Source organism: Marmota marmota, unplaced genomic scaffold, assembly GCF_001458135.2.
Source record: "Marmota marmota marmota unplaced genomic scaffold, marMar, whole genome shotgun sequence".
Lineage (NCBI taxonomy): Eukaryota > Metazoa > Chordata > Mammalia > Rodentia > Sciuridae > Marmota > Marmota marmota.
Genome location: NW_025999863.1, coordinates 3,858,435 through 3,870,831, shown reverse-complemented (window position 1 = coordinate 3,870,831; position 12,397 = coordinate 3,858,435). Strand labels below are relative to the sequence as shown.

At 58.0% G+C, this 12,397-nt stretch overlaps 1 protein-coding gene across 1 annotated transcript in view; it reads left to right on the top strand.

The window, feature by feature from the left end:
• The window catches only part of Mllt1 (MLLT1 super elongation complex subunit), a 60,002-nt gene that overhangs the window by 44,495 nt on the left and 3,110 nt on the right, over positions 1 to 12,397 (top strand). The window contains exons 5-9 of the mRNA XM_015503843.2: positions 103 to 228; positions 3,922 to 4,476; positions 8,634 to 8,721; positions 10,044 to 10,152; positions 12,324 to 12,396. Coding sequence (XP_015359329.1) covers positions 103 to 228; positions 3,922 to 4,476; positions 8,634 to 8,721; positions 10,044 to 10,152; positions 12,324 to 12,396 — 951 coding nt within the window. The remainder of the gene's footprint in view (positions 1 to 102; positions 229 to 3,921; positions 4,477 to 8,633; positions 8,722 to 10,043; positions 10,153 to 12,323; position 12,397) is intronic.

Genomic DNA, 12,397 nt, shown 5'->3' with positions numbered 1-12,397 from the left:
GCTCTAGCTCCACCTCTTCCCTCCCCACAAACCAAGCTCCTTGGCCTTCAGCTGCCACCGCCCCTTGCTCATTGATAACATCTGTCTCTTCTTTGTCACTAGGTGATGGTAATGCCCGAAGGAGCAGAAACGGTGTCCAGGCCCAGCCCTGACTACCCCATGTTACCCACAATTCCACTCTCTGCCTTCTCTGACCCCAAGAAGACCAAACCATCCCACGGCTCCAAGGTTAGTGAGGTGGAAGGCCCAGTCACGTGAGAGCGCTGGGCCCAGCCATGGCAGGTCCCAGCCAGGCACCCCCTCTGCCGTGCTGGGCCTTGTGCACCTGGCCTCTCCCTGGCATCTTGCACCTTGAGCTCTCTGCTCCACCTTGCTGCTCACTGCCGCTTCCCTAGGATCACAAGGAATAGGGCAGGTCATCAAGGGCCCTTCACCTGTTCCTCTTGAGGCTGTAGGCCCTACCTAGCACCCTCCTTTCCCTGTTGAGCCAGCGCTGGGCCTTATGACTGCTCAGTTCAAAGGCCATTGTTGGACAGAGAGTTTCCATTGCAGGCTGTGGCTGCCTACCTTCTCCGGTCTCCTGAGTGAGGTTCCCACCCTCGGCTGTTCCTGGCTTCGCTTCTCAGCAGCGGCTTGCCACAGAGAAAAGCTTGCGTGGGGGTGGCCAGTGGGGGCATGATGTAGGTGATTGAGCTGAAATCCTCTGAAGAAGAAATGTCTATCATCTTATCTTGGCCCAGGTGGGCAGGTGGCACTCAGGCTGCCTGAAGAACAAGCTATAAAATGCTTTGGATGATATTGTGATGTGCTTATAAATGCATATAAACCCTTGAGCCTGCATTGTGTTCCTCTGCGACCACCTGCTCCATTCAGCCTTCTTGGGAATCCAAGCTCCATGTGGCTCTCAGGGCAGCTGCTGGTTGGCATGTGTCTGACCCACTCCACTGTGCACTTATCTTCTTGGCATTCTTCTTGCTTCACTTAATGTGGGGTGCTGTGAGCCTGGGGCACCCCTGTGGGATGAGTAGAGCTCTTAGGAAGTCTTCTCGTCTTACCTATGAGCATTGCTGGGGCAGTCACCACCCAGACAGGGTCACTCTGGCTCTTTCCACAAGGCCAGTAGGTCTCGGAAATCCTCAGATTCGTCAGCATCTTGAGTGTGGAATGTGGCCCTGGGGAATCTCCCCTCCACCCTCTGGCCCAGACAGACCATTCCCTAGTAGGGATCTCAGCAGCTTCTGTTCCAGACACCCCACAATTCTTGGAAGTCCATGACATCTAGGAAGGGAAGAAGTTGCTATTGCTTATGCGTGGATGCTACAAAGGCCACCTAAAGCCCTATGAAGAAATGCCTTCCCAGGGGGCAGGGCCACATCTCTTGCTGGACCCCTGGGATCCTGCAGCCCAAGGGTGTGTCTGCTGGGCTCAGAGCAATAGGCAGGCACTCTAGCTCTGTCCTCTGCCTCTCAGAGCCTCTGTGTGGTGTTCCAGTGCAGCACAGGGTCCACCAGGGCTCTTCTCCATTGACAACTCTCCAAGAAGCCCTGGTTTTACCAGCATGGTCCCAGCGTCTGAACCATCATCTGTGTGCCATCCTTACAGGCACAGGCCTATGAGAAGCCTCTCCCTTCATTTGGGCATCTGTTTGCCCCCACATTGGTTCTCTGCTACCTGGGCCTAGGGAGACAGGTGGCCAGCCGCGTGCTTGAGGCTGAAGTGCCCTAGGCCTCACCCATCAGAATCCCCCATGCCAGGGTACTGCTGGCGATCCCGTTGTTGCTCCTAGGGCTGAATCAGTCTCTGGTAGTTCCACTGCCTCCTCTCCCCCAGGTGGCAAGGTGGGCAGGAGTGAGCCTCTGAAGAGCCCTTTGGACCGCCTGCTGGGCTCACACTAGGAGGAGCTCTGGACACCAGACCTGCTCACCTGAAGACAAAGGGGCTCCCATGGTACCTTATTGGGCGTCAGGCAATTGCCCGGTTGATCTTTCACTAAAAGTCAGTTTTAACCATTTTGAGGTCATGGGCATCTTTGGGAAGGAGGCTACATGATCTTCATCTCTACCTTCACGTGTTTTCAAAATCCAACATGAATTCAGAGAACCCAGGGTCACAGGTACCTGTGTAGGCTCTTCCCTCTCAGAAGACCCTGGTGGCACACATTGGGAGCCACTTTAGATGCCATCAACATGCTCCTGAGGTTTGCTCTCCTTCTGTCACACCGGCCCAGCTCCTATGGCCTGGCATGTGTACTCTCTTTGAGAAGAGGCGGGGATTTTATGTGCCTTCCTTTATTTTTTGCCTCCCTAGCAGCTTGTGGGTATTGGAGTCCCCTTCCATGTGCCAGCCCGAAGGGGTATGCCCCTTGGGAGTGCCCATGGTCCCAGCTGGCTCTGGCAGCTTGTGGTATGTGCATCCCTTCCCACTACCGTGGGATGTCAGAGTTTGACCCAGTCACATGACCTGCCCTTCTCCAGGAAATATCTCTAACCCTTTGACATCGTTTGGGTTGTGGACTTGCAAGAAGACACAGCACGCTGCACAGATCAGAGATGTGGAGGCAGCTCTGTCTGTCCCTGGATACACAGGTGGCTCTGAGAGCAGGTGGCAGAGTGTTTACCTGGCCAGCTGTCTACTCTGTGTGCCCACCTCCCTCCTCCATGATGCTCTTGGCTGACTCATGGGAGCCTCCAAGGGTGCTATGGGCCGCCCTCGGGTCTGGCTGCTGTTGGTCTCTTCACCTATGAGGAGTGTTCATCTGGAGAACTCTGGGGCCCACCGTGCACCTTTCCACCTGAGGGCTGGAGCCTGCATCAGCCCACAACAAAGGCACCCATCCAAGATCCTGGGACATATGGGGTGATTATGGAGGGTTGATAGGGAAGATGGGGCTTCTGCCTTCTTCACTGGCTGTGTTGGGGAAGGAACATGGGGAAAATACAGACATACAAAGAGCTCAGCCTAGTGATCGGCCATGCTATCAGTCACAGGCTCTGGCCATAGTGTCCCCCTTGACTGAGAGTGCTCCCCGTTTACCAGGCCTGTGCCCTTGCCCTGAGATATAACAGAGGTAACATCCTGCCCAGGCTCCCTGGGGGCTTGGGCAGGGCAGCTTTGCCTGTGTTCCACCTCTGTCCCCAGAGTTTCATAGATCTCACTGATCTGTCCAAATCCAAGTCCCCTGCCTAAATGCTTGAATTAACCAAGACAGAGACCTGGAAACGTCCTCCCTGTTTTAGGAGAACAGCTCAGGCAGTTCAGTTCTGAGAGACCTGGATGCTGTTTGTTCTGTGCAGTACCCAGGAACCCAGCAGGTGCTCAATAAGTGTTTATTGCCTAAAGCAGATAAATGGCTCTGCCCCGGGCATGCATTGAGGACTGGCGGGAGCAAGGCTGGAGAGTTGAGGATTGGGAGACCTGCAGGAGAGGGTCCCACAGGGCCCCGGGAGGAAGGCCGAGAGCCACCAACAGGGAATACACAGGATGCGCCCTGCAGGCCAGAGAAGATGGGCAGGGCCTGCTCCCTAGGCCACTGAAGCCTCTGGCACCAGGCGAGCCTCGGACCTCCTGGGCCAGGGGCAGCTTACAGGCATTGGCGGGGCGGCCAAGGTGGCCCTGCTTGCATCTGACTCACTGTGCTCTTCTTCTTGAATCCCTCAGGGAAGTCAGCTCAGTTCCAAGGGATCTTAGCCTGCAGTCGCCCGGGACCTGCTGACACTTCCCAGTAGTTTAAAGGGACAGCTCCATTTAAAAAACTCACCTGCTGCCTTACTTTTTCGCTTTATGGAAGATTTTCTCTAGCTGAGTCTCAATCAGGTGGATCATACTTTGTAGGGGTTGGGGGTGGCGGAGCCGGGTGGCCCCGAGATGCCGGCTGACCATGTCTGTCTCTGCCCTGTGCCTTCCCTGCTCTTGGCATTGCAGGACGCCAACAAAGAAAGCAGCAAGGCCCCCAAGACGCATAAGGTGACCAAGGAGCACAGAGAACGACCCCGCAAGGACTCGGAGAGCAAGAGCTCTTCCAAGGAGCTGGAGCGTGAGCAGGCCAAGGGCGCCAAGGAGGCTGCTCGGAAGCTGGGTGAGGGCCGGCTGCCCAAGGAAGAGAAGGCCCCGCCTCCCAAGGCTGCATTCAAGGAGCCCAAGATGGCCCTGAAGGAGACCAAGCTGGAGAGCATGTCCCCCAAGGGGGCACCCCAGCCCCCGGTCCTGCCCAAGGCTTCCAGCAAGCGGCCGGCTGCCGCAGACTCGCCAAAGCCCAGTGCCAAAAAGCAGAAGAAGAGCAGCTCCAAGGGGTCCCGGAGTGCCCCCAGCACTTCGCCCCGCACCTCGTCTTCCTCTTTCCCGGATAAGAAGCCGCCTAAGGATAAGAGCAGTACCAAAGGAGAGAAGATGAAGGCCGAGAGCGAGTCCAGGGAGACCAAGAAGGCCCTGGAGGTGGAGGAGTCCAACTCAGAGGATGAGGCTTCTTTCAAGTCAGAGGTGAGCGCTCTTTTCTCCACCCCTCATCTTGTCTGTGCATCTGCACAGCTGGGGGCAGCCAGGAAAGGGCACCCATGGGGCAGGTGGTGGGGCGCTGGGCCACTCACTGGCTGCCCGTGGCTGGAATGCTGGCAGAGGAACAGGCTGGAGCCAAAGTCCAGGGCTTGGTGGGCTATTAGTTCTTCCTTCTCTGTGTCACTGGTCCAGCCTCCGCAGCTTGGGCCTCAGTCTTCCCTCCGTCAGGCAGTTGGGCCTGCTTAGGAGAGCTGCCTCTATAAAGATGGTAGTTAGTGGATCCTGGATGGGGTTGTGGGCAGCTCTGGTAAAGCATATGCCTTGGTTTAGTTCTGTCATCCTCCTGTAGCCCCCTGCACAGGCCAGGGCCCCGGTGGTCACCTTGGAGCTAGGCAGAAAATCATGTCTCACCGACCCTCCCTTCCCGGCCATTGCATGGCCAGCCCAGTGAGGAATGCACTCCCTCTGCTAACTGGGCATCCCCAGGAATTTTAGTCTTGCTGTCCCTGCCTGGATGTTCAATGATGGTGACTGAACTGCACCCAGTTTTGGTCCCTTCCCACCCACCTGTGCTGACCAATACATAGCAGGGACACTGCTACTCGTAGTTGGCTTGCTCTCAGCAAGCAATCTGTCCCTATGAAGTGCTGGGCTTGTCTGGCAGCAGTGTGTCCAGGAGACCCTCTAAGGACCATTAGCAGGGACATTGTGCCACAGGACTTAGAGCCCAGCCCTCAGCCTCATGGCTGGATCTTGAATCAGCCTCCACTATTGGCTTTGTCTTCAGAGGCCCCATGTGACATACCTGAATGAAAATGTGCCCAGGTCATGGCCCCAGTGGCTTTTTTGGTTTCCAAATGGTACTCACGCCAAGGCGGGAGCTTTACCTTCAGGGATGCTGCATGGAGCTGCACTTGGGAGGTGGTTCCTGGAGAAGAGGTCAGAGGGGCTTTATGTTAGCAGTGCTGGGTTTGTGAGTGTGTGGCTTCCAAGAGCAGCTTACTGGAGATAACAGCACCTGCTGGGCATTGCTGTCCATCCTGTGGGTCATGGCACACACCCCTGCTTCTTGGGCACCCACCAAGCTGGCAAGACTGAGCACCCAGCTTCTCAACAGCTGGTGACCCACCAGTGCTCCTGGGATGGGAGGATCCCAGGCATCACAGAGGCCCTGGACCACCTCAGGGGCTACCCTTCCTGCCCTCCCTGCCCTGCAAGTGCCCTCTCTGTCCTCCTCCCTATCCTGTGCAGCAGCCAGAGCTGGGCAGGTCTCAGTCCCTTCCTGCCCATGCCAGGGAAATGGTCAGGAAGCTGGTGCTGGGTGAGATCCAGTCCCACAACCAGGCCTTTCCAGGCGAAAGCAGCCAAAGCCCAGCTTATATGTCAAGAGATGGGGGCTGGAGCTCCATAGGGAGCTCAAGTGTTCCTCAATAGCCTCACCTTAGGTTTCTATGCTGACGTCAGCAACCACCAGACATTTGTGGGGAGCTGGATGTTGAGCCTGTGGCCTGAGAGCACTATGGTCCCAAGGCCAGAGATGCCCCAGGAGACTTGAGGCTTCTGACTGGTGAGCAGCCCACGTAACAAGTGACCTCTGAGTGGTGCCTCAGCCATCCAAGGTCCCTGCAGACTGACCCCTAGGCCACCAACAGTGTGCCCGGTGATTTCTGATGTTTCCCAGCCCTAGGGCTTGGGCAGAGCACAGACTTCTGTGGCAGAAGATGCAAAGAAAAGCCTCCCAATGGCAGTTACACAGCCTCTTCTTGACTATCTCAGACCTTCCCTGCCTGGAGGCTGCATGTGGCCTCACTGCCAGAAAGTTGGAGTCACCATACCTCGACACCCCTCGCCCCGCTGTCCTGGTACTCGGCTTGCATAGAGCCCACTGGGCACGTGCCTAGGCCCAGCTCCCCAGTTCCTCTAGCGGTTGCTTGGAGGTCTCCTTGTCTCTTGGGGCAGGACTGAATGATTCAGTCAGTCCTGTCCACTCGGGGCCATTTGTGCTCTGAAGGGAAGAGGATAGGCCATGCCCCTCCTGGACACTTGACATGGCCCAGCTACTTTGGGCTTACCGGAGTGTTGTCAGCCACACCAACTCTAGGCTTTTTAAATCATCTCCACTTCCTTTTCTTCCTGTCCTTGGATTCGTGTGGGAGAAAGATGGCAAGCATGGCTGTGAGCTCCACTGGCTTGACTCTGCTGGACACAGTGCCAGAGCAGGGGCTCTGGGGTCCTTGCCTCTTCAGGCCCCACTGACTGGAGCAGCCTGTGGGCTGGACGCCACTTCTGGCCCCCAACACCACTCCATAGACAGGCATGGGTGCAAGGGGGCTGGGCCAGCGCCGGCCTGCTGCCCTGCCTGCTCCCAGCCCTGCTCACACACTCTCCCTCTGCCCCAAAGGCCAGAGAACGATTGGCTCCTACCTGCATGTGCTCAGCAGAGGTTGGCAGGACAGCTCCTTTACAGATAGGGAAACTGAGACTTAAAACTGGGGGCTGCCTTGGCCCAAGTAAAAAAAGCCAGCTGGTTGGAACAGGGACCCAAGGCAGTGGCCATCTGTTTATCCATCACTTACTCTGCCCCCACAGACACGAGGGTGTACATGTAAGAGGATCCATGTGGCTCTAGGCCCATCCAGGGTTGGGAGGGGCGTTCCTGGACCCAGGTTTTGTGGGGGAACCCAACTGGTCTGTTGGACTTCCCCCAAGTGTTCCTACAATGAACAGTGGCCAATGGGAAACTATTCTGCTGGGTTCCTGGGGCCACACCATTCCCTGTGTCCCAGAGAACACCCTTTGTCAGTTTGGGGAAGGTGGGCCTATAGGGACACTGGTGTGGCAGGCTTGGAGAGGCTGGGTTGGGTCAGAAGAGGCTGCAGCAAACCCTGGAGCACACAGAGTTCAGGAGGTGTGCCCTCCCCAGGCAGCCTGATTGCACTCTGGATCACCAAGCCAACAAAAACCTAGTGCCTTCCTGGTGCCGCTTTCATAGGGTAAGGCTACCCTGGTCCCACATGCCATGGGGGACAGAAGACGCCGGGGGAGGGGGGTTGTTGGCATCTGCACTGCCAGAGGGCATGTGTGCCCTTTCTTCCCCTCTGGCCTGGAACCCCATGGGATCCTGGGCACTAGAGGTCCTGGTCCCTAGGAGTCAGGGACTCCTCTTCCTGCATCTTCTTTCAGGGCTGATGGCTCTAGTCCCTCTGACAGAATCCAGACTAGCTGGCTGCCTCTGTTCCCTCCCCTCTCCCCCTCCAGCCCTCCCCTCCCCTTTCCACAAGGGGAGGGCTCCGTGTACTTAATTCCTTTATCTGGTCCCCCAAGGGGCAGGGCCGGCGCCCAGTTCGAGCAGCAGTTTGGTGGGTCTGAGGTGGCCTCCCCAAGGTCTGGGCAGCTTCCCAAGCTTCAGGCCTGGTCTCCTGCCCAGGCTTTGCCACACACACCTTTGGTAGCCATCTGCAGAAACCCACACCCAGAGCAGGGACCAGACCCAGGATCGGCCCCTTCCCCATGCAGGTGTCTGTGTGATTGACTCCTGGCCACCTATGACTTCTTCTTGCTGGGACCTGACCTGCTGCGCCTTGTCACATTTGCTTTGGCTTGACTGCCCCCTGGTGGCTGAGTCTGGGTGCACAGCTTCAGGAAGAGGAGGAAGCATGAGCCAGCTTCCACTGTGTCTGTCACACTTATGCGTGCACACACACATGCGTGTGGCTGGAGGGTGGTGGTGACACTTGGGTGGGAGGTGGGGCTTTGTGCTGCCCCAGGAACCCTGGGGTGGGAATAGCTGTGGGTCTGAATGCGAAGCCAGGCCTCCTCGTCACCTTCCCTGTCCCCACTGTGCACCAACCAGCACCTGCTCCTGTTCTCCTGGGCCAATGGACAAGCTGCCTGGGGGGCTGCAGCTGCTGCTGCTGCTGCTGGAGCCTCTGTGTGGAAAGGTGGCCCCTCCACACAGCTGTGTTCTGGCACCAGAGCTGGTGGGTCCTGTGCAGGGTCAGGGTGCCTGGGGGACACCGTGGGAGGGGGGTTGTTGGCATCTGCACCGCCAGAGGGCATGTGTGCCCGTTCTTCCCTCTGGCCTGCTAGATGACTGTTTTCTTCCTCTTCCTTTCCTGCCCGCCCCCACCATGGGGGTGAAGTCCGCCCAGTCCAGCCCGTCCAACTCCAGCTCCAGCTCGGACTCCAGCTCAGACTCCGATTTTGAGCCCTCTCAGAACCACAGCCAAGGTGTGTGATGAGGCTCAGAGGCCGAGGTGGGCGGGCAGAGAAACTTCAGCCCCCACTCGTAGGCCGCTGGGTATGTGGTTCGTCATCAGACAAGATGATCTTCGAGACACTCCCTCACGAGACTGAGTTTTGAGGGGGCTTGTTGCATGCCTGAGGGTTGGCCGCAGAGGCGGGAGGCAGGACATAGTGGGAGCTGCTGCTGCCACAGTCAGACTGGGGGCTGGCCGGGGATGCAGAAAGCCAGGGCCTGAGGCTGTGCAGCCTGACTTGGGCTGACACGGCTCCTTAGTATGGAATGTCTGAGCAGGTCCCGGGGACCCGTGTCTGTTGAGTTTTGGTGATGGGGGGGAGTTTGTATGTAAAAGCTAAACAGAAGTAAGTCTGCAGACCTGCGGCCTTTTGGGGCCCATTTTGCTTCTCTCCTGCCAGTGGCCCCAGGTGTCCATTCCACAGGCTTCAGGCCTGTAGCTCCTTCTGATGGGGGCCTCAAGGTTCCCGGGGACCCTCCTCTCTGGGACCTCCCAAGCAAAAGTACCTTGTGGGCAGCTTTGTGTTTTTTGCCCATCCTGTCCCCGCCCCCATCGGAGGTTCATGCTTTCTGCAGACTGGACTCTCCTCCCCTCCAGCTGGAATCCCTTGGTGGGGGTGGAGTGGGGGGAGTGTAGGGTCTGACCTGGAATTCAGGCACAGGTTGGGGGATGGGGTCCTTGAAGCCCACGCTTATCGGCTGGTTAGGGAGGGGAACCTACTGAAGCAGCATCATGTGACCAAGGTAATTGAGGGCTTTGTGTCCCTCTGTTGCCTTGGCAACAGGAATATAAACCAAGATGCCGTCTGTAGGGGACTGGAACCAGGCGCCTCTGGAGAAAGGGGAGGACGGTGGGCTGGGAGCAACAGACAGGGTTGCTGAGAGGCTGGGTAGGCCTGAATAGGGTCGCAGGCTGGACAGGGGTCTCTGGTTCCTGGCACAGCATTCAAGCCCACGCTCTAGCTCCTGCGCTTTCCTCAGTGAAGCTGGCTTGTCCTGAGCTCTTGGGAGCCTCTAATATCTGATCCAGTGGCTTCGTGATGGAGGGGCCCTGTGGTCCTGCTGCAGGCCAGGGACCCGAGACCTGCGAGGAGGGCCAGGAAGGTAGGGAGAGATTGGGAAGAGGCAGAGGGTCCTTTAGGAATGGGACACTGAAGGGCGGGGAGCAGTGTTTAGGGATTGGCCATTAGGCCCTCCTAGCAGGAGGGACCTCCAGAGGAGACTGTGCATTTGGGGGGGGGGGGTCAGTGTCAAGAGGTCTCAGTAGAGACCTCCCTGCCTCGTTCTTCCCCAGGACCCCTACGCTCGATGGTGGAAGACCTGCAGTCTGAGGAGTCCGACGAGGATGACTCTTCATCAGGCGAAGAGGCGACCGTCAAGGCAAACCCAGGCCGGGATTCCAGGTGACTGGGCACTGGTGGTGACCAGAGTGACTATCAGGGCCCATTTTGCTTCTCTCCTGCCAGTGGCCCCAGGTGTCCATTCCTGGCACTGGCAAAAACCGGCAGGCCAGAGGGGGGCTAGGACCAGAGGGTCTCTCAGGAGGACCAAGCCAGGGTCAAGTTCCAGCATGGGGAGACACCCTAGCCAGCTGGACATTGGGCCCCGGGCAGCTTCATCCTGCCTCGGCCCTAGGGTCAACTGTCCTCTCCTAATCACCAGAGCTGTGGGCCTCCTGGGCCTGCTCTCCTTCCTAGGGGGCCTTTCCCTGTTGCTGAAGGTGTGGCTGCCTGGCAAGGAGGATTCCGTTTCAGCTGTCCAACTACCAGTGCTATAGGAGGCATGGGGCGGGGAGCACACTGGTCCTCTGCAAGGACCCCTCAGCCCTCCCCACATGTGTGGTGGGGTGAGGGCCACCTGAGATGCCCTGCATGGAGGGCAGTGTCTGGCCTTCTCCCAGTAAGGGATGAGTATGTCCTTTGGATGCCCCTGATTCTTGGAGAGGTCCACTTGGGGTGGGGGAGCTCTGTGTTCCTAGCCTCCAGATCAGGAATGCCCTAGAGCAAATCCTGGCCTTGGCTTCAGGACCTAGGTATCAGGGGAGGCTCTGAGCCCTGTCAGGGCAGTGAGTGCCAGCTGGATGGCAGGGGCTGGGATCAGCTGAGGCCACTGGGCCCTCTTTAAGTCAGAGGTGGATGCCAGTCTACATCAGTGGGCTTCATGAACCACAGAAGGCTTAATGGACACGTGCAGCCCTCTGTGCTGTTGATCAAAACCCCCTTCTGGAGTGCTGGGGCCAGGAGGGTGCTCACACAGGTCCACCATGTGCCAAGGCTCCCTGCCATCCCATGTGCACAGAGGAGCCCAGTAGAAAGATTCAGGCCTGGGCACCAAAGGGGACTCAGTTCCTGGGTGCAGGGAGAACTGTGACTTTCCCAGGACAGGAGAAGCAGCAAGCTTCTGCCTCGTGTGGTGATGCCAAATGTGGATTCTGCACAGGCACAGAGCCATGAGCTCAGACAGACAGACACAGTCCTGTTGGAGGGGCCTACAACAGTGTGGGGACCCAATGAGAAGCAGCCCTTCTGACTTGAGTCCACTTCCCAGGGGCATTTGTGAAAGGCCCTGGTGACAGCTTGCTTGTCAGGGAAGGCCCATACAGGCTGGGAAGCTGCAGCAGGTGCTGGCAAGGCCCCACCCGTCCTAGTGTGCTCCTTGGAGAGACCCTGGGTCTGTGATGGCATCCAGCCACCACCTGTTGGACATGGGAAGAAGCAGAAGTAAGGAGTAAGCGGAAGCTGTCACGTTGCCTTGGCAACGAGAGAGATCTGGTTCCAGCTCTCAGCCTCAGAGCAGGGCCCAACAGAGCCTAGCTGACTGCTCCTGGACAGCGGGAGGAGCAGATCACGGCACAGAGGGGTGGAGTGCACCCTGCTTGGCTCCAGCCCGCACAGCCTCGGCACATTGCCCAGTGGCAGGGCCTATGTGAGGCAGGAGAGGAAGTGTGTTGAGTATGTCTGTCAGGGGCTCCCTGCACAGCCCTGACAGAGTCCCTGACAGAACAGGGATCCAGGCAGTGGGATGGGTGGCGCCCACAGGGCCATTCGGGGGTCCCTCTGTGCACCCCTCTTGTTGTACTGGAAGAGATGTGGGAAAAGTTTGCAGGTCTGGGCTGGGGTGTTTTACCCACACTGAGAGGGTGAGGGCCACGGGGCTCCCAGGAGGCCACCTCTTGCCTGCCTGTGGCCATCACTGTAGAGTGCTCATTACCTCCCATGTGATCACACAGCCTCTTTTACAGAAGAGGAAACTGAGGCAGAGGTGGAAGTTCCCCCCCGGGGCCTCTCATCACCACCAGACACCCCCATGTTTGTGGCCCCGCTGGGCATCAGGGCCCTGCATGAGGCAGATCCTCTGGCAGGCAGGACCTTCTGGAAAGGAGCAGAGCCGGGCTGAAGGGCCGACTCCTGACACACCCTGTCTGGCAGTGGTGACCTCACATGGGCACACCCTTCCTCCATTCGGCCTCCTGGAGCCCAGTGCAGGCTGGTGCCAACACCGCAGCCTGAGTCCAGGGCACTGTCTTAAGGCCAGTGGCCGTTACACCTGACGTGCAATCTTGTCTGTCATTCAGGTTGAGTTTCAGTGACAGTGAGAGTGACAATAGCGCCGACTCCTGCTTGCCTGGTCGTGAGCCCCCACCCCCGC